We start from the raw sequence: 20537 nt of genomic DNA, 5'->3' as shown, positions 1-20537 counted from the left end.
ATGGAGTCGATGTTGAAGGGCAAACATACGAGCCATCAGCATTCGTAACGACGACTAACGCGGTATTCGTTTGAGGTTTATTGAGGAATTACGAATTGTGGCAATCACTGCCACGGATTACTCCACACAAAAATGAAGGTTGTTGAAGCGAGGGATATCACATTTAATCAAAAGAAAGGAGATCTGTAATCAAAAAAGGCGATAAATTACAGCAAGGCAGAATAGTATCGGTACAAACGTAGCAAAGCACACGCAGCATCTCCCACAACAAACCCCTGGTGAAGGACCATAGTTTTGCGAATCCAAGAGGTTTAAGCTTTTCTGACATCGATTTACTTAGGAACGGGTAAAATAAGAGTCAGTTTTTCATTCCAACGTCAAAAGCAGTAGAACGTTGTGACGTAATTTATGATAATCTCCTTATGCGTGATGGATCATTTATTCCAGTCAAGAAATACGATTTAAAAACTGCACAACTTGACGACTACCCATTCACGTCAAGCAAACTCAGTTTGTTGCCAAATAAACGGATGCAATAAAACCCGTATTACTTTAATAAAATCCCCCAAATATTATAAGTAGGCTATAAGATAACTTGCTGACCTCGACAGGCTTCGTTCTAAACCATAAAGTTTCTTGAAATTGTCGAGATATTCTGCATTGAATTGTGCCGTAACAAAAAACAAATTTGAATTTCAATACCGTTACAAAAGTGGTACCTCTATAATTACCGTGCGGTAATGTAATTGTTCTTTGAAGCAAAATGGAGAAAAAAAAACAAAACGATGCATTATGAAAAAACAACAATTTGTTAAGTAATACTACATTTATAACACAAAATTATATAAAAGCACTTCGCACTGCTTGATAAGTTAATAACTGCAAACCTACCGCACTTGGGCTCGTGCTGCCACGACCTTGCTAGCTAATTAGTGACAAACCACCCGGTAAATTAACCGTATTATACTTAGATTCAACGTCTGTTGAATTATTATAAAATCTGCAGACGTTGAAATTAATACGAAGTCTGTAGACGTTGAATCTATGTAAAAATGACGAATTTTCTGTCTGGGTATTGTACGGTTAACTTAGATGCCATTTGGTTAGACAGCAATAACTGACCCTTCTCCATAAATTCAACGTCTGCAGACGTTGTTGCAACATAAAAATGACAAATTTTACTAGACGAGTGATCAACGATGGAACAATTATCTTGAAAATTTCAACATAAAATTGATTCAAAAACAATGCAAGGGTTGATCAAAGTTGCAGCCGACGTGTTTGAATTGCACATGAAGAACGAATTGAACGAACTTTATGTCATCGAATCGAAAAAAAAGAAATTACGGCGAGAATCTCGTCATTGCCTACATTGCTGGTTTGAAATTACAAGCCAGTGTGTCACAATGGCAACACAACATCCCTGGAAGACATTACGAACTTGTACCGCTGTTCGTCCCGGTAACCGCTTAAATAGGGTCCACGTCTTTTAGGAGCAGACAGTTAGGCGCCGGTGAAATAGGCGCGCACACTGTGGCGTCAAGATATTTAGGTGCGGAGCACTGTGGCGCCCGTTCATTTAGGTGTTATTCCTAGTAAAGCCTGCAGATTGTATCAGCTCAGCTTTGGCAAAACCTAGTCGAGGTTTTGACGGAAAACTAAGTTACTCTTCACTAAAGCCTACCACCCGCTTGAATATAGGCTACGGTATATTTTTTTACTGATGTTTATAGTGTAGTTATTATTTGACTTAACTAAAAGTGAACTCAGTCATGTTCGGAAACTTGAATAATTTATTGATAAAGCTTTCGCCGACGCAAACCTGAACTAACAACAAATAATTTCCGAACACGCACATTAAAAAAACAACATATATTTCTGTTCAATGTAACATTTTGTGTGAAAAGCATTGCCCTACCTGCCAAGCTGATACAATCTGCAGACTTTACTAGGAATAGCACCTAAATGACCGGGCGCCACAGTGTGCGCGCCTATTTGACCGGCGCCTAGCTCTCTGCGCCTAAAAGACTTGCTCCCCTTAAATAGGACAGTTCCCTGTAAGACCCGATGACTTCGCCAACCAATCAGAACATGTTTAAGTGAATAGCGTCCAATTGTTACCCTTCTAGCATTCAGCCAGAGAGTTATTGTTTGGGTGGGAATCGAACACACGTCATTGAAACACCCTCTGCGCCAAGCTGTGGACGGCGAAACGTTGACTTAATTTACTTTATACCAGAAATGTTTTCTCTGCAACATCAGATTGGTTGAAACGCTGTTCCTGTAACTTCTGATTGGTCCAACGATTCATTTGTCTTACAATACTTTGGGTCTACAGTTAGTCACGTGACTTCGATTGACAACATCTGCAATCGACTGCCACGTGGTTCACCTTGCAAGGCGATAAATTTAACATAGGTTACAATAATACAGCATGTAAAAAAGAACAACATTTACACTGCAAATAACGATTCAAGTTCTCGATGTTTCTCTGTTTAAAACTGGTCGCTTTGAAGAAGATGGCTTCTCGAAAGATTGTAATATATCTGAAAGCATACAAGATGTATCACTCAATCATTCATAGATGTCATAACGTCATCCGCAGATCAACGTTGCAACATAACTACTGGTTCTAATCAGAGGCGGATCCACGGGGGAGGGGGGATCTTCCCCCCTAAAACACAGAAAAGTAACTTTATTTACGGTGAATTTCCAAGATAGGGTTAATGTAGCCCCACATATCATTGTGTTTGTTGAAATCGCCCTCCCCCCTCCCTAAGGCTACTTGCTGGACCCGCCCCTGGTTCTAATTGACGAGATTGTCCACGCTTCTTTGCCAGTTTATGGTTCAAGGACCCTGTTCTGTTACTACTCTCGAGAGGGTGGCGGTGGCTCGACTAAACGCCAAAGTCGACGAGCGGCCACTATGTTATTTTCAAATTCTACCAGGTCACGTGATCCAGCAAGCAGAAAATAAGCAAGTGACAAGAAAGTTCAAGTAGTTGTACTCGTCCTAGCAATGGTGCAAATGACGCGGTCAGTATGCCACCATACCGCCATGCTGTAATGACATCTTTACCCTTCATGAGTATTATACCGTACATAATTTCACCTTGAAGTTCACATTTAAAGGAAGGAAACAACATGCATCATCATCACCGGGAAATATCGAACGACGTTCATCACAACATATAAGGGAATCGTGGCAACCTGAAACCACTTCCCATCCTCCAAGTGGGCCAGGGTGAAACAACAACAATGGTGACGTGATTTTCAAGAAATATCAACAGTGAGTGCTGCCTGGCCACCACAGCCGAATCCAGTGGCCTAACACAGTGAAGAATTAACCGCTCACCCAATCAACGCTAACAACTCACCTAACACATAACAACGCTAACAACTCACCTAATATAATCTTGTGCCATGGGAGGGTGACGTAGGTGAGATGAGTCTTGAGGGTGTTAGAGTTTTTCAGCGAGCTCCTCTGTGATGAACTCAGCTGTGATTCTGTCAGGAAAACATAACAACATGTGAGAGCTTTATGAGCCTGTGGTAAAAAGGTGGTCCCAATACCTCAAGCATAGAGAAAGAGAAAAGATGAAGTTTCATGATACTAGGCCAGGGCCTAACTAAAGTAGGGTGGTGGATAGTGCTTTTCTCACGGCTGCTTTTTTTCAGCAACGACGCCCACACCGTGCGCAGAGGTTGCTAGTGAGCGATGCTTTTTATTAACTACGCAAAGCTGGGAGTCGAAGCATCACATGATTGAAACACGCTGAGGATAGTGTCCTGTGAAATCATCAAAACTAGAGATGTACCGATACCAATATTTTGGCCGATACCGATATCACTTTTTTAGGCCGATACCGATACTGATACCGATATTTTGGCCGATACTTTGGTGTTACAAAAAGAAGCAATTTTGGTATTTGCAAGGAATTATATCAAATGCTAAGTTTTACCTTATTTGCATAAAACTATTAAAAAAAGCTTTGAATTGGCATAATTTATTAAAGATTCAAGAATCCAATCTCAACCGCATTGTTGTGTCATAATAGTAGGTTTTAGTAATGAAAGGCCACCGTAATTGATGATTGGGGTATAAGGGAAGAAACATTACATCATAATTGGGGTTTCTGAAAAATTAATAAAGTGTTTGCGCAAACTCTCCAAATAGGCTATCATAATTGATAATAAGATGTAAAATGTAAACCAAGTGATTTGTGTAGTCGTACAAAAAACTATTCGACAAGTAATGTGCAACCTAAGGGCGCTTGTCGTTTGGTTGAAAAGCTTTTGCCAGGCCAAGACTACCCAGGTAGCAAAAATGCACAATTCTGCATCGCTCCCACCCCCCCAAATCCTCAAAAAACCCGTGCAACTCGGCTGCCCCCAGCAAGCCGGCGATTCAACTTCCACCCTTAGCCGCAACAAACTCACCAAGCCCAAACAATATCACGGCAGAATAAGTAGGCCCAAAAAGAAAGCAATGGGACTACGAATCCTCACCAAACCAATCAAAATGGTCTTGTTGCGCCCAAGATGACAACCTCATTGCGAAGAAAGGAGCGTCCGATCCGGCCACCAGCACAGCGAGCTGCCGCGACCCGCCAACCACAACGGTGCAGCATAGGCGTAGCCAGGGGGGGGCGAACGGGGCCATGGCCCCCCCCAAATTTTCAAAGTTTGGATTCCGAAGTTGAACCCTTTGTTGAAAATATAATATAATTTGTATAAATTTATATTGTTTTCCAAGACATCTGGCTATTAACACCCCCCAGGACTTGTTTTAGACACACAAAAAGACACCAATAAATTTTGCAAATCGTAAATCGCGCAAAGTTTACGCGATTTACGCTTCTTTTAACTAATCTGTGGAAGCAATTTCAGAATCGCTTACTCTGTAGGGTTTTTGTGTAGCTGAGTTTTTTGTGTTCTCTAATTTTAGCCGCAGTTTTTGCCCGTTTGTGTGTAGATAAGAGCTACCTTTAATAAGTTAATAGCTGTTTATCTGCTAATAAGTTTCATACAAATATTACCCTGAAAGTGTTTCCAGAAAGCGTTATAATCCATTATTTAAGTGTAATTTTGCAAAAATTTTCCGGGGGAGCATGCCCCCGGACCCCCCTAGAATACGCGTGCCTTCGGCACACTCTAACCCCCCCGCCAGCTTTATTGCTTCCCTTGATTAACCCACCAGGATGCGCCACTGCACATCAGGTGGTGATGTCTTAAATCAAACATTTTGTCGTTCTCTTCAATTCATCAAATAATTGGCCCCCCCCAAAAATTTTTTCTGGCTACGCCACTGCGGTGCAGCTTCCACACTAGCCATTTTAATTCTTGTCGATGTCAATTCTTGCTACAAAACGGCTGCCGAGAAACATATAGTTGATTGGATGGTCTATATGGCTAGCGTGGAAGCTACACCGTTATGGCCGGCGAATCGCAACGGCCCGCCGCACCAGTGAGCGCCCAGCCCCGTGCCGACAGCAGGGAAGGACACTCCCCCCCCCCACAACGAGGCCGCCATCCCAGGCGCAACAAGACTACTTGTTGATTAGTTCAGTGAGGATTTGCAGTCCCACCGCCCCACCCCGAGCCCACCCACCCGCCACAACATTGTTCAAGCCTGGTGAGTCCATCACAACAAAAGGCGGAAACCAAATCACAAACTGACAGAACCAGCTCACCAAAAAACAACCAAGCCACACGGGTCCCTCAAACGTCCAGCAACGCAAAAACGATGCAAAACTACACATTCCCGCCACCTGGGTAGTCTTGGCCTGGTTTTATCTTCTGCTGTGAGTAAAAAAAAACACAAATGATAAATATTGGAGAAATTGAGTCTCCTTCACAACTAAAGAATCGAACAACGCAAAACTGCTGAAACAAAACGTTTTGTTTGAGTGAAAGAATCACTGTAAGCAAACAATGCCAAAAGGTGCGCGCTGATGATGTCATGGGACTGTTAGGTATCAAAAATTTGAACAGGTTGTTATTTTTCTACTTCAATGTGACGTTAGTTACTACTTTAAAAAATCTATATCTTTGCTTCCGCAGAAAATCCGCAGCAAACGCCTTTTTTTACATGTTTAGTATCGGCCACAGTATGGGCCAAATTTTGCCAATACCGATGCCGATACTCAAAAAATGGCCGATATCACCGATACCGATATATCGGTACATCTCTAATCAAAACCAACGTAGAAAAGTGTAAACCTAACTTTAAAACTACGGAACTATAAAACATAGAACGTGTCAACCAGATACCCCATCCCACCTGCTTGCTTCCTGGCAGATAGTTCAATGGTTGAATTAGCTTGGCCCACGCCGTTAGTATGACCGGTGGACAACTTAACACTTCGGTCCAGCGATGGATCGGACTTGGACGAGTGGAGGGAGTGTACAGAGCATGATGTCATGGTCTGGTTGGAAGAGCTGCTGCTTGAACAAGTACACTGCGGAAATTGTTGGGAATTACTTGACTACTAAGACATCACTTTCAACACTTGGTGATGGTTTAGTTCATTTCACACCAGAAGAGCGCATCATGTTTTTAAGTTGGATGCCTGGCGAACAGTCACATTCGTTTTTAATGCTAAGTGATAAGTTATAATGTTAAGTAAAGACTCAGACGCCATGTCCAAACCATTCATCTCAAAAACATTATATTGCGTGGTTTTGCATCGCGTTCATCAAAAGTTCATAAACTATTGAGACATTATAGTCAGAAACAAAATCTCTTCATCTCTGTTTTGTTCCATTTGGAATTTAAGTTATGTGGCAAAGAATTAGTTCCGAGAACAAAACGTGTAAATTCCATATTCAAAAGTTACCAGCTAATCACCCATGCATGACCTTTCTTGTTTTCAGTCATATCTCAATGTATACCTGGTTACGTGACGAAGAAGCGTCATCTGATTCGCTGTACCTTTGAATGGCCATTTCTGCGTACCCTTTACCACCGGGTCCTTTCATGCGGACAAACTCAACAGTGTTACTACTGCGCAGTAGTCCAAGTGTCATAACCTGGGTCCACTTGCTGGTACCGCGCGTCTGTAGGTGATTAGACATGTGCAGTGAGTATGACACAAAGCCTAATATGAACTTTTAAAGATATATCGGAATGTAATAAGTCGTATCCAGGCTTACGCCCGGTGGTTGACGATTTAGATAAAGTGGACGGGAAGGCAAGGAAGCCAATCTTCGTGTCCACCTTCAGGCATGCCTTTGAGTGTCTTACCAAAGACACAGCCGCATGCTCTTGAGCGGTGTTGAACCGGCGCCCTTTAAATTGCCGTCCGTGTCTGTAACGTGCAGTTCAACTAAACGATATCACTCCGTTAAGCGTTATAATTCGTCATAGTTCTGTCACAATTAAGTACCACAGATTACCAAAAGCACGAAATGCTTCAACCTTCAAAGACAATTCGTGGTAGAAGTAACTGAGTGAAAGTTACTAGATCCGATTTGTTGATTTATTCATAATGTTGTATTAAAGAACACAGGCAATGAGCGAAATGTCCCAAAAGTTGTTTACCATCGTCGTGTGTCCGTGGATTCCCAAACAGCAAAATCCGTCATTTTTACATTGATTCAACGTCTGCAGACATTGAATCAATGTAAAAGTGACGGATTTTGCTGTTTGGGTTGTAGCAAATAAACAACCACACGTTAAAAAAGATCGGAACCGAAACGTTTCAAGATGACCTCACCCGGTTATTGTAGACCTTCATAAGAGCGCTGTAGTTGACGGATCCAAGGAAGATGACGCTGTGGAACATCTTCGCTTTATCGGTGGCTATGATTTCAACGCAAACCATCTCATCATCGTTGAGTGTCAAGTCGTTCCAAACCTAAAACGTATCACAATGCAACACATTCTCTTGCAATTACAGAAAGCACACTTCAAAAAATGCAAACGGGTTAAAATATTCAAAAACGGCTCTTAGTTTATGAATCGTGCACTAAAGAAAGTCAGTTTCATCATACGGTCAGCAAAGTAAAAACTTCTTCCATAAAATGTGGCCTGAGACATCCTGTAGTACCATCACTGGATTTATTTTCTTGTAATCAAGATTACAAAGGTGCAACAAGTTATTCAAGGGAAATCGTGCAAACACACGTCGCTAGCCAGTGGCGGATCCAAGGGGAGGGGGGCAGTTGCCCTCCCACACAGAAAAGTAACTGTATTCCAGATGTATTTGCAAGGTCGTATTAGTGTAGACCTACACATTGTGTTTTGTTCAAATCACTCCCCCTTAGGCTGCTTGCTGGATCTGTCGCTAGCAAGGTTTTACTGTTGACCTAATTTTAGTTAGATTATTTAGTTAGGCAGTTTACAAACACATAGAAAAAGTACCACACAGCAGGAACGCAAGTAAAACGACAGCTTTAAAATAATGATGCAGTGCGGGGTTTACATTTGAGCAGAAGCACTTCATAGTAGAAAAAATGAAACACAAAACTGCTTTGTGATTGTCAAGTCAACAGCCACTATGTCAAAATAACCAAAACGTGAATCCCACTATAGTACTTTTTGTTTGTAAACTATTACACTGTCAGCAGTCAACAACCTTCATTGTCACCCAGACAGCAAAATCCATTATTTGCACATTGATTCAACGTCTGCAGACGTTGAATCAATGTAAAAACGACGGGTTTGTTGTTGTCTGGGGACTGATTTGCTGGCTCGGATTAGCACATAGTTGCTGTTGTTATTGTTACAGACGTTAAAATTATGTAACAAATGGCAAATTTCGCTAGCTGGGCATCTGCCAGGCCAAGGATTACAACACAAAAATATAAGCAGCTAACTTATGCTTTAAACTATTTATTGCTTTTGCGATAGTTGGATGTACACAAACGTGCAGTTAGCATCACATCAATCTTTCCAATGAAAAATGCGCCAGAACTTCACTTGCAGGAAACCAGCAAAACTAGGTCTGCTCATGTGTGCATTTTGCAACAGCGTTTTTCTAGCAAAACTGTTGATGCCAATTGTAGACAAACCCAGTTGCAAGTTTTTTGATCTGGTTTGAAGGGTATATGGTTTCACATTATGTGAGTTGAAAGTAGCCTATGATGACATAACTGTAGTTTGTACAGCTTCCTTGGTCTTATTTCGAGCTATTTGGAAACTTCGAAAGAGCTTCGACATGCAATGTCGCAATGAATGCGCTGCTTCACAGCTAGTTTTTAACATTTTATAATATTTGCTGTCATAAAATATTGCAAAAAGTGGATAGTGTCGAAAGGTTTTTTGTTTTGTTCATACAAAAATGTGTTTTTTTACGCAGGCCCTGAATCTTGAACAACAATTCCAACAAATTCCTTCTCGTCTATTCTGCAATAGAGGCTTCAACAAAGAAATAGGTCTCAGCACTCAGCAGTCATATCCGCACACATGCACATTGCACATATATACCACAATTACAGCCTGATTCAAATTCGTTGGCAATCTTTAAAAACGAACATCACCACATATCAAATTAGCAAAATACGTCCAATATAAAAGTGATGAACCCTATCAGATTTCTTGGGAAAGGCAACCTGAGAATGATGTTGTCATTAACAAAACACAAAAAGATCAAATATATATACATAAAAAAAAAAGAAGAGAAAACTGGTGAAACTCTTTTCATACGAATCTCTCAATATAAACTTCACACGATGCCAATATCAAACGTTTAAGATTACCTCGTCAAAGCTGTCAATGGTGAAGAATATATTCGGATAACAAAGTTGGGCAGATTTCCCTTTCTCCTCCATGTTATGCTTGCTGGGCGAAGCATAGACTTGCTGAAACAACATTGCAACACAAGAAACCGCTTACAAAGAGCTGGCAAAGGTTGTTAAATAACTTGCAACATACAAGCAATATCGCTACGTCTCTTACCCTTACCAGTCCATCCATAATCAATAATCATAAACACATACAAAGCACACAGAAATAAGGCCCAAGATTGAATAATTGATTGATTGAATTTTTATCCTCGGACTGGGAAAGCTTCTTGCAGAGCTTAATCATGGCAGTTTTTGCATACTTGTAGAGGCTTTGAATCACTGACGCAGGGCCGGTCGCCGAGATTGACAGAGTGAAGTTTCCGATTGTTGAAGTCTTGTTGCCGAGGAACTATTCCATCCATTAGATGCCGCTGAATGGAGAGCAGTCCTTAACGTGCGTTGCTCAAGCGCACACCCCGAGAGTCCAACCAGCGCCGCTTGATCTTGAAGCTTCTTCGTTCCAGAAGTGACGCGCTAACCAATAATGTTACGTATTGTGAATAATATATTATTTGGAATTGAAAAGACTATGCCTCTCTTCACATACTCTTCCATATTAAAAATAAATCTGAAAATAAGAACCTACCTGTGAAATCTTTTTGTGAACTAGAACATCTTGCTTGGTTTGAGATGTTTGCGTGCAAATTCCACATGTCAAGGTGTATTCCAACTGTGATGTGACAATATCATTAGAACATCAGTTGCTCATTAAATCTTTAGTTTAAGCAACAGTGCAACCTTCTTTATGAACAGCTAAACTTTATGTCGGAAAAGCAAGTGTGGAGTGGCACAATGATGATTTTCATGTGCGCTTCTAAGACCGAGGGCCACTCTTTTTACGGTCTGCTACTATTCGGACAATCCGATTCGGAGACAGGCTTTTTCAAAAATTTCTAAAATCTTACAGCGGTATTTGTTTATTCAAAAGAGTTAGCTTATAACTGGGGTAAAGTAAATAAAGTCTAAAAAAAAACAGTTTTCAAATAACGTTTCATATTCATACTCGTGACACATGAATCATTATCATGGTCAACACAGAAGCGGCGAATCTGGCAATCGCTTCCTTGAAACGTAATAATTCAACTTTACTGATCTGTAGGCCTACTACTTTTCTTTGTGAGATCTATTAAACCGCCTCCCCTTAACGTTACTATTACTAGCATGATCCACTACTGTGACATCAACAATTAGCTTTAGTTAATTGCTTAACCTGTAGTATAAACAATCGTTGCTAGATATCGCTGTACAGCCGATACCCCAATTTACATCTACCTCACTGAAACAATAACTGGCTCGTTTGCATGGCTATGGGAAGGTAAACACAAAAAACGCCTACCAAAATGATCCCAACAATTTTTCTAAATTAATAGAAGCTGTCCTGGATTTTTAAGAAATTAACGAATCGGTTTTATCCGAAAAAGGCGGCTGTTTCCGAAATAGAATTTCTCCGAATCGGATTCTCCAAAACGGGCCATTTCCGTTTCTTTTGCGGTACCAGATTTTCAAAAAATAACATCAACTTACAAATACCTCACCTATTTCGACATTCATCATAAAACTTATGTGCTTCTAATGGAGGAACACAGTACACAGAACACATTATTCAACAACAACCAAACGACAGCTTATTCAAAATCAACAAGACTGATTCAAACAGCATTTCATGAAACTTATACAAAAAAAAATCAAAAATGATACGTTAATCTATTTTCTTAAAATCCTCTGCTATACGGTACAATCTAGTTTTGATTAGTTCTAAAACCGGAGCCGTCTTCAATGAATCTTTGTTCGATATTTTGTAACCTGATGCAGTAAATACTTTTATGAGTTGGTATATTTTTGCAGTGTACATACATAGCTTCACAAATAAATACTAATTCAAACAACTTCTCACCTGTTGTAATATTAAGTTGAGATAAACAGTTTCAGTCCAGTCATAGGCAGGATCACCGAGTCCGGGAGCTTTTGTAGATTCACGACGAAACACTTGCACTTCCGGCTAAATAAAAACAATCTTGAAATAACCCACTTTACTAACCAAAAACTGTTTTCATATACACAGTACCGTATATCAAATCTTTTAAAAAGTTTTGCATATCTAATTATGTTAAATCTTCAGAGTGTGCAGTTCTCATGCTTTCATACAAGCAGCTTTGAAAATAGTCTTACAAGCTGTATAAAAATCACTCTATATAATATGTGATGTGATACACATTGTTACCAGTATGCATATTTACCATTATCATTACGGCACGTTCTGTAAAAGTAATGGATAATAAAAGAGAATAAAAAATGCTGAAAACAAATCTATTTTCTTTACATACAATAGTGAAAGGTATTATAGTTTTACTGAATTTTAATCAAGCTGTGAAACTGCAAAACATCATTGTATGAAATTTTAGTGAGGCTACAACATAAAGTACACAACTGTGTGATTTGTTAAACAAATTACAAAGTTGTTAATTAGTGAATGACACAAGGAACATGATAAAAAGCACGCAGCGTACTTGAGAGTCAGGATTTTCACACTTTTTGATGTAGAAGAGAAGATCATCGTGCTGAGGGTTGTTCACATGAAGAAAATATTTGGCAAATATTTGAGTCCAGAAAGCAATTGGAGCAACACTCACAAAACCTGCAAGGATAAAATGAATTACCGTACCATTTAACTGGATGGAGAAGATCACTAACGAAGAAGTGTGGAGACGCTCTGAGTGCACCCCTGGCGTCCTCATCACAACTATCAAAAAAGGCAAATGACATTTATCGGGCATGTCTACCGCAAACGCGGAATTGAACACTCGGCAATGATGGGGCGACTTCCTGGTCAGAGGCACCGAGGGCGTCCATGTTTCGAAATCTTCAAAAATCTTACAACATGGACAAACCAAAATTTTGAAACCCTAATTAGAACTATGGACAATCGATTGTTGTGGAGACTTACGGTAGCCGACGCCTTATTCAGGCATGGCCGATGATGATAACTTTATTAACAGTTGAATGCATTTTTAGTGGCAAATTCTGTAAGTAACATTTCCTACGCTTTTATTTTCAAAAATAAAATTACCAAAACATTTTCTTATTTTGTAATAATTTTACCTGTAGACCTGTCTAAACACTTACAATGCCAATCTACTTTTATTAATAAGCTTTAAAATGCTTTCTTATGAAGATGGTTGGTTGGAGAAAATGTCAATGAATAATAATCACACTAATGTTAGATAAACTACAAAAAATCAATAACAAAAAAATGTTTGCTCTTGTAATGGCGCAGCAAATATATTTTGTCTGCATGGATTAAAAAGATTGAAAATTTGTTGACGACACAGTTAGTTGGCAGAATTTTTTTGCACTATGCGAATGGCGACGTAGTCACAAATGCCGAGGCAACAAGAAAAATTTCAGCCCTCGAAATTAGTTTTTGTTGACAACGGACAAATGTGTCCAGTCTGAGCAGCTATTTCGGTGGACAAATTAAGTCTCATGGCGGACACTCGAGTTTTAGCGACGATCGTCATGCTCACTTTATCTTTATAATTCTTCACCATTTGAGAACTATTGCTACGGTTTAGAAGGGTTTTTAAAATGTCAGGGAAGTCACTCTGAAAGGCTGTCATCAGACCAACGGCGTGCGCTTGAAGAGTCAAAGCGCCGTGTAGCTGCTCAATACGACGCATAACTGATTACTTTCCACCAAACGAGGTTGTGTGGCTTCTTACATAACAATGCTCTGGACGCAAATCGGAAAACTTCTACAATAACGTTACTATTTTCTGCAGAGCAAAGTTTCACCATCGTTTTTCTTTAGGTTTATTTTTGCGAATTTTGTAACCAACCTTGCCTTATCAATATCAGTCGATCAAAGCTAGACATTGTGACGTAAAACTTGAACTAAGTTGCTCGTGATTAGTGTAGAAGTACCTGTACTCTCATAGTAGTACCGAATTCACCTTTTTTACACTGATTCAATGTCATCAATCGTTGAGGTTGAAGTAACATAAAAATTGAAAGTTTTCCTGCTTGAATGGAAGCTAAGGGATACAGTATTCACATTTTTCAGATGAGCGTGAAATTATATTCTTGCAACAATTGTTCGTGCTATGCAATGACGATTTGTATCGCTAGTTCCTGTGTTATTTCTCAGCGGACAAATATGATCGATTTAGATGGTACTTCCCGCGGACATCACATTCAGAGATCAGCGTGATCTTGAAGATCACTTTTATTTTGGTGATCTTGATCTTGAAAGTCAATAAGATCAAGATCACTTTGGAATTTCAGTTGACCTACTACATATATTATAGAGACATTTTTTTAAACTGGTACTGTACAAAGTAGCCTAGGCCTAATTAATGGTAATTACTACCATTTAGCCACTGTTAATATGACGCATGCGTCTAATAAAAGTTGATTTGAAACCTCAATGAGTTTGGTTAGTGTTGCCATTTCAAAATTGAAAAAGCTTTGTGTGGTAACCAGCTTACGACTGTACATCAACACATGAAAAGAAATGACTAAAATTTGTTTACATTTCTGTTTTGCGAATTCTAAAAATTTCTTCGCTTTCGTTGATCCAATCTTAGATGTTTGAAAAGTTTAGGTTGGCGATGCTAAAAAATGGACTCTAGTCGACTTTGGTCATGTGAAGTGGCTTATTGCAGACTGCAGTGAACCAACCAGACTTAGAAATGTTTAAGATATAGGCTAAGAATAAAAAAATAATACATAAAATGTGTAAATAGATGCTATCCCTTTTTGTATATATAGTTTTTAATTTTGTTTTTAATCTTGTTTTCTACGATACCCCAAAAAGTGATCTTGATCTTCAAGATCACGATCTTGATCTTCAAGATCACACTGTTGGGTGATCTTGACCTTCAAGATCACGTATTCTTGGTGATCTTGATCTTCAAGATCACCTAAACAGGTGATCTTGCCCATCTCTGCATGCTGTGACGGCGGACATGTCCGCCATGAATTTCAAGGCCTGAAATGTACTAATGTAATAAAAGTAACATGCTAACAGCCATCGTGAGAAAATGGGTTTATTATTCACCATACAGCAAAAAGCATGCTAGCATACAGCAGCTTTGCCGACAAACAATAAATGTACCACACAATACATAATTTGTTGACTGGTACCGTACAAAAAGTGGGTCTGCTACTATTCGGTGAGTCCGATTCGGTGAGAGCCTTTTTCGGTGAGAGCCCTATTCGGTGAGTTTTTTTTTTTAATTATTGCACGCCGTAGCCTAATTATCATTGCCGTTATAGGGTTAGGGGATAGGGGTTAGGGGTTGGGGGATAGGGGTTAGGGGGTTTTTGGGGTTGGGGGTTTTTGTGTTTTTTTTTTTAATTTTTGTTTGAAAATTATCGGGTACCGTAGCCTAATTAAAACCCCTAACCCCAAACCCCCAAAACCCCCCAACCCCCAAAACCCAAAACCCCCAACAACCCCAAAAAAACCCAACCCCAAAAACCCCCTAACCCCAAACCCCCAATTCCAAAACCCCCCAACCCCAAAACCCCAACCCTCAAAACCCCCAACCCCAAAACCCCCCAACCCCCTAACCCCAAAAACCCACCCCAACCCCCTAACCTCTATCCCCTAACCCTTAATCCCTATCCCCTAACCCTATAACGGCAATGATAATTAGGCTACGGCGCGCAATAATTTAAAAAAAAAAAACTCACCGAATAGGGCTCTCACCGAAAAAGGCTCTCACCGAATCGGACTCACCGAATTGGGCCATTCCGACAAAAAGTTACATACTACGGTATCAAAGAGAAACTCTGAATGTTTAATAATAAGATAAGTATGTCCATAATTTTGACATAGGGCTTTTATTGTGGAGCATGAAAACTGAAGTCAGAAAAAAACATTATGTTTTCAGGTGATCTTGACATGAAATGGTATTGTCATTAAGCTCACTGTACTGACCAGACGTTGTTCTGAAAATATGACGTTAAGATGCTTCACTGTAAATAGAAATGTGTTGCTGTATATAATACAGGCTATGCAATGTATCAAACATAACTGAGGTTTATCCAGAATTAACAGTTGATATATTGCAAATAATATCTGTTATACAATTAGGTCTCAACTCAGAGAGTTTATAGCACCAACTCTATTTTCATCAATAATAATAATACAGCAACACAATTCAAGCGGATATTCACAAAACTTCTTCATTTGTAAAATAGAATTTAATTTAACAACTAAAGTCAATAGACTTTTCCTATCAATCTTGGTTTAGAGGTTCTGCTTCATGTGAACCTTTCAAGCTTTTTTTAGAGCTAAGCATTCAATATATTTTCGTATTTAGTGTGCAACAGACGCTCTGCATTTGTACAGTTTCAAGCTGGATAATGCAGTATAAGTAGTAGTCCAGTTTTAATGCAGTGACGTCCACTACACTGCTTTTCTCAAAACATTATCTTCATCCCTTCTCAAAACATGCCCATTGCCCATGGACACCACCTCACTCCATTCGCCAACTTAACAATATTCTTATTCAACCCAAGCAACTTTTCAAGTTGATTGATTGAATCTTTATCCTCGGACTGGGAAAGCTACGGTACTTGCAGAGCTTAATCCTGGCAGTTTCGCATACTTGTAGAGGCTTTGAATCATTGTGGTTCTTCGGTATCCCTATGTGGATACACCATTTTGAACATGATACAAAATAAAATGAACAAATAGGCCTAGTATGCTTACCATCTTCACGTTTTTGGTCATTTTCTACAATCTCTACAAGCATCTTCATTAAACATGATGTTGTTGTCGTGGTTTTAAAGCTTTTAGAAGTCATGTGGCATACAGTACTATGTTGTGAATTACAGGAAACACCTATAGGCCAGTCATAACTGTGTAAACTAGGCACACTGCATCAACAGCTACACAACACTAAAGCACTAACAGAAAATAAGTCTACCATTTAGGCACCAGCCTATAAGTAAGCCTACACCTGGATCAACAAAGCGGTTTATTATTATGACTGCTAATTCACATCAATATTGGAACTGGTAAACTCAGTCCACAACACTTTCCATTAGACTGACATTGTTTAATCGTGAATATGTGATTGTCTTTGTTTTGCTTTTTTGCTATTGTTTGTTTTTTGGGTTTTGCAGCCATGCTAGCCCAGTTAAGTTCATTTTATTTTTTCTGCTGGCGAATAAACAAAAAACGTGCAAACTGGAGGCAGATGCAATTTAGATTTTGAACTCTCAGCTAATTTTACTTTTATGTATATCCCTTTGAAAGAGGCTTCTAGGTTTTAACTTTAAGTTGCCAGCGATTTTATCTTTTTTCCTCTGCAGAACTATTGGTTAAAGATTTGCCAATTACTAGTGTTGCCAGACGCTTTTTTGATTTCCAGCACAAGTTCATTACTTGCATAGTGACAATAGCGCAAAAGGAGCTCAAAATAACATAAAGTATGCACAAAGACTATGTTAATCAACTAATACTTAGACTACTTATTAATACATGGCCATGTCATACACATACTTCATACACAGGCCATGTCACATGGCGCAAGGCTGACAAGGCTCAGGGGCACCGGAAGCGTGGGAGCAGGGGGTAGATGTCTCCCCTGCCCTTAATTTTTCTGTGGATGGGAGGGCAAGGGGCAATGGTTCATAATCCTGCCCCCCAGTCAAAAATTGTTCCACGCCCCTGACAAAGCTACCCACTAACTATAGAACAACGACCATCGTGCTTCGCTGAACATGCCAATGTATCCTCCACACTAGCCATCAAGACTATTCTAAAAACATATGTTTTTCGGCAGTCGAGATGTCAATAACTTGGGTCACCTTCATTTTCATACTTCAAAGTGGTGGCACTGGCATCCATTTGCAGTGATTGGCATTATCGGCGATAAATTTTTATCGTTTATCGTTATTGCTCAATTATTTTTTCAGTTATCGTTTATCGTTATCGCCAAAGGCAATATTTGATTATCGCCGATAAATTTTATTTCGGACCAACACACAAGTGGAAAGACCATGAAAAGTAATATTTTACTAGCCACCTAGTTAATGAAACTAAAATTGAAACCAGCTCTTCTTCAGTGCCTGAAGTGTGTGTGTACAGGTCGTTGTTAAAGGAGAGGGCACGCCCCCCTGCAGCGACGGCCCTGACAACACAAAAACATTTTTAAAGTTGCTAATTGCAATGCAATGAAATGCATGCAACAATTCTCTTGTTGTTTTGCTGCAATCGGCAATCGCGAGTGAATTTTACAATTAAAATGTAAGCGCACAGGCGGGACAGCTTCCTTTGAAGCGAAGCGAAAGTAATTGGCAAGTGGTTTGTGAAAGTGTCGCAATACGAGGCCGCTTTCAAGTAAGCATTGCAGCAGAAAGAGAACTGCGATTGCAGCATCGTGCATTTTACCGCACTTTTCAAGATCAAGACTCTGGAGAGTGGGATTTTATTGCATAGCCTATTCATGCATAACTTACAAAAAGTTTTGTCCCTTTACAGTAGCCTATATTATGTTCGATTTTCATCATGTTGATGAAAACAGAAGAGCAAGGCCTATGGTGCGTTGCGCTTGAAATGGCTTTGCCCGTGGTAGGATTTCTTTGTGGGGTTTTCTTTGCCTGCCTTGCTCTTCTTGCTATGAGCTAAACGCATCAAGACGTGTTCCCCTTAAGACCATCAGCACTCTTGATAACGCACCATGGCCGATCTTCATAGCAACTGTCCATACTGATCTTAAATATATCAGCTAAAGCCATGTGGGCTAATAAAGCTATAGCCTAAATTTATTTGTTTTTGTTTTTTTAACATTTTCTTTTTTTTTTATTTTCTTTGTATATCTTAAATTTTTCTGAAGGTGTTGCGACCGTGCCAAATTTTTTTTCAACTCAATAACTTACTTCGGTCACAAGCACGTTTTTAACGTTCGCGTTTTGTCGCTTCTACCTTTTTCTCGACCTTTGCTATGTTGACGTGTATTGTTTTGATATGATGGTCAGAAATAAAAAAACAACTGAACTGAACTGAACAGTTCGTGCTGCATGGGATGGGGCCAGCGCTTCCACTTTTGTGGTAATTACCACAATTGTGGAATTTTCATCATGCTTGTGGTAAAAATGTGGTAATGAAAAATTTGTGGTAAAAATGTGGTAATATGGAAATTTTGTGTTGAAATGTTGCCAAAATGTGGAAATTATAAATTTTGAAAATTTGACATAAAATACTATCAATAAATAAGAGCATTAAAACTGTTGTCCTCCAAAATCGAACAGATATGCAAAAAACTACTTATAATAGCATGTGACTAGCATGTTCCGCTGTTTTCGGTTTGATTTTGGAATGCGTCCTGACTTTTGACTTTGAAGGTAGGGTGACCATGTGATCATATTCATAGTCAATATGTCTTTCAGATTCTAGCTGCGGTGTCAAGTACAGTACTTTGCAGTGGCGTAGCCAGGGGGGGGGTTTACAACCCCCCTTTGGCACGCGTGTGACGTCACGATATTGAGAATGATGCTTTCAGTCTTTATGTCTCTAAAATCCGGCTCGGTGGCTTAGTGGTTAGTGCGCCCGCCTCTGAAGCGGTAGGCATGGGTTCGATACCTTGTCGGGTCATACCAAAGACTTTTTAAAAATGGTACTGAATCTAATTTCTGCTTGGCACTGAGCCATGGAGTGGATTCGGGTAATAATGTACTCAGTTGCGCCTCTATACGGCTGCATTGACACTGTCTGCTTTGTAAAGCGCTGTGGAGCAACGCATTCTGCGATGGATACAGCGCTATATAAAAACTAACATTATTATTATTAAAACAAAGTTTGCCTAATTTTAAACGAAACTGCATTAAAAGAGTGAGTTTTTCGAATCCTAAACATTCAAATATCTCAGCCAATAATTAGCAACAAGAAAACATAGAGACTTAGCTTTATTACCGAAAAATGCCCAAGAAAACATGATCGTATTCTTTTGCTATGCCACCAGACAGCACCATTTTACAGGAATATTTGTAACCACAGTTTTGTTGAAAATGCTCTCAGAATGCACCAAATTTAAAGTAATTTGTCAAAATTTTCTGGGGAGGCCCCCCAGACCCCTCGCTGCTGGGTGTCGCCTTTGGCGAAGAGGCCGGCTGCAGAAGCCCGGCGGCCGTTAAAACCCCCCCTTTCAAAATTCCTGGCTTAGCTACTGGTACTTTGCTTTCTTATTTCGGACGTTCTGTTGATAAACTGAGTAGTTGTTTTAGGCCTTATTTTACACTATATAGTGTAAATATAACCAAATAATAGCGTTGCCGGATAAGGAATTCTGTCGTAATTTGAGAAAAGTTTAAAGCTGTTGAAAACAAAAACTTGCATATTAGAAAAATTTTTAGTTCTGGGTAAAGACCAAAGCCCTAACCTTATTCCTAAGTCTTACCTTAACCCTTACTAACTTTAATCCTAACTCTGACAACACCTGATAGTAACTATGGCAACAAGTGGGTAAAAATAGCCACTGTGTTAATATAAACGTAAGTCGAAATACGGTTAAGATCGGGTAAAAAATCACAGTAAAAAATGTGGTAATCTGAGGACAAATGTGGTAATACAAGTGGTAATCTAGCTTTGTAAAAGTGGAAGCACTGGATGGGGCAGCGCTAATCAAGAAAAAAAAAATTATCGTTGTCGGACATTATTGGCGATAATTTTATCGTTTATCGTTATCGCTTAACTTTTCATTGAATTATCATTTATCGTTATCGCTTTAGGCATTTTT

At 39.5% G+C, this 20537-nt stretch overlaps 1 protein-coding gene across 1 annotated transcript; it reads right to left on the bottom strand.

Moving 5' to 3' along the window:
- Positions 1-63: 63 nt before the first annotated feature.
- Positions 64-16753, bottom strand: LOC145775146 (uncharacterized protein KIAA0930 homolog). The gene is made up of 10 exons (XM_082586377.1): positions 16508-16753; positions 12297-12424; positions 11684-11788; positions 10376-10459; positions 9703-9804; positions 7719-7859; positions 6895-7059; positions 6284-6461; positions 3406-3507; positions 64-2546 (listed from the first exon to the last, which is right to left on the bottom strand). Exons 1-10 carry the CDS (start codon positions 16599-16601, stop codon positions 2473-2475), a joined length of 1173 nt encoding a protein of 390 aa, XP_082442503.1. The 5' UTR covers positions 16602-16753; the 3' UTR covers positions 64-2472.
- Positions 16754-20537: the final 3784 nt, after the last annotated feature.

Source organism: Aplidium turbinatum, chromosome 8, assembly GCF_918807975.1.
Source record: "Aplidium turbinatum chromosome 8, kaAplTurb1.1, whole genome shotgun sequence".
Lineage (NCBI taxonomy): Eukaryota > Metazoa > Chordata > Ascidiacea > Aplousobranchia > Polyclinidae > Aplidium > Aplidium turbinatum.
This window is presented reverse-complemented; position numbering and strand designations above follow the sequence as displayed.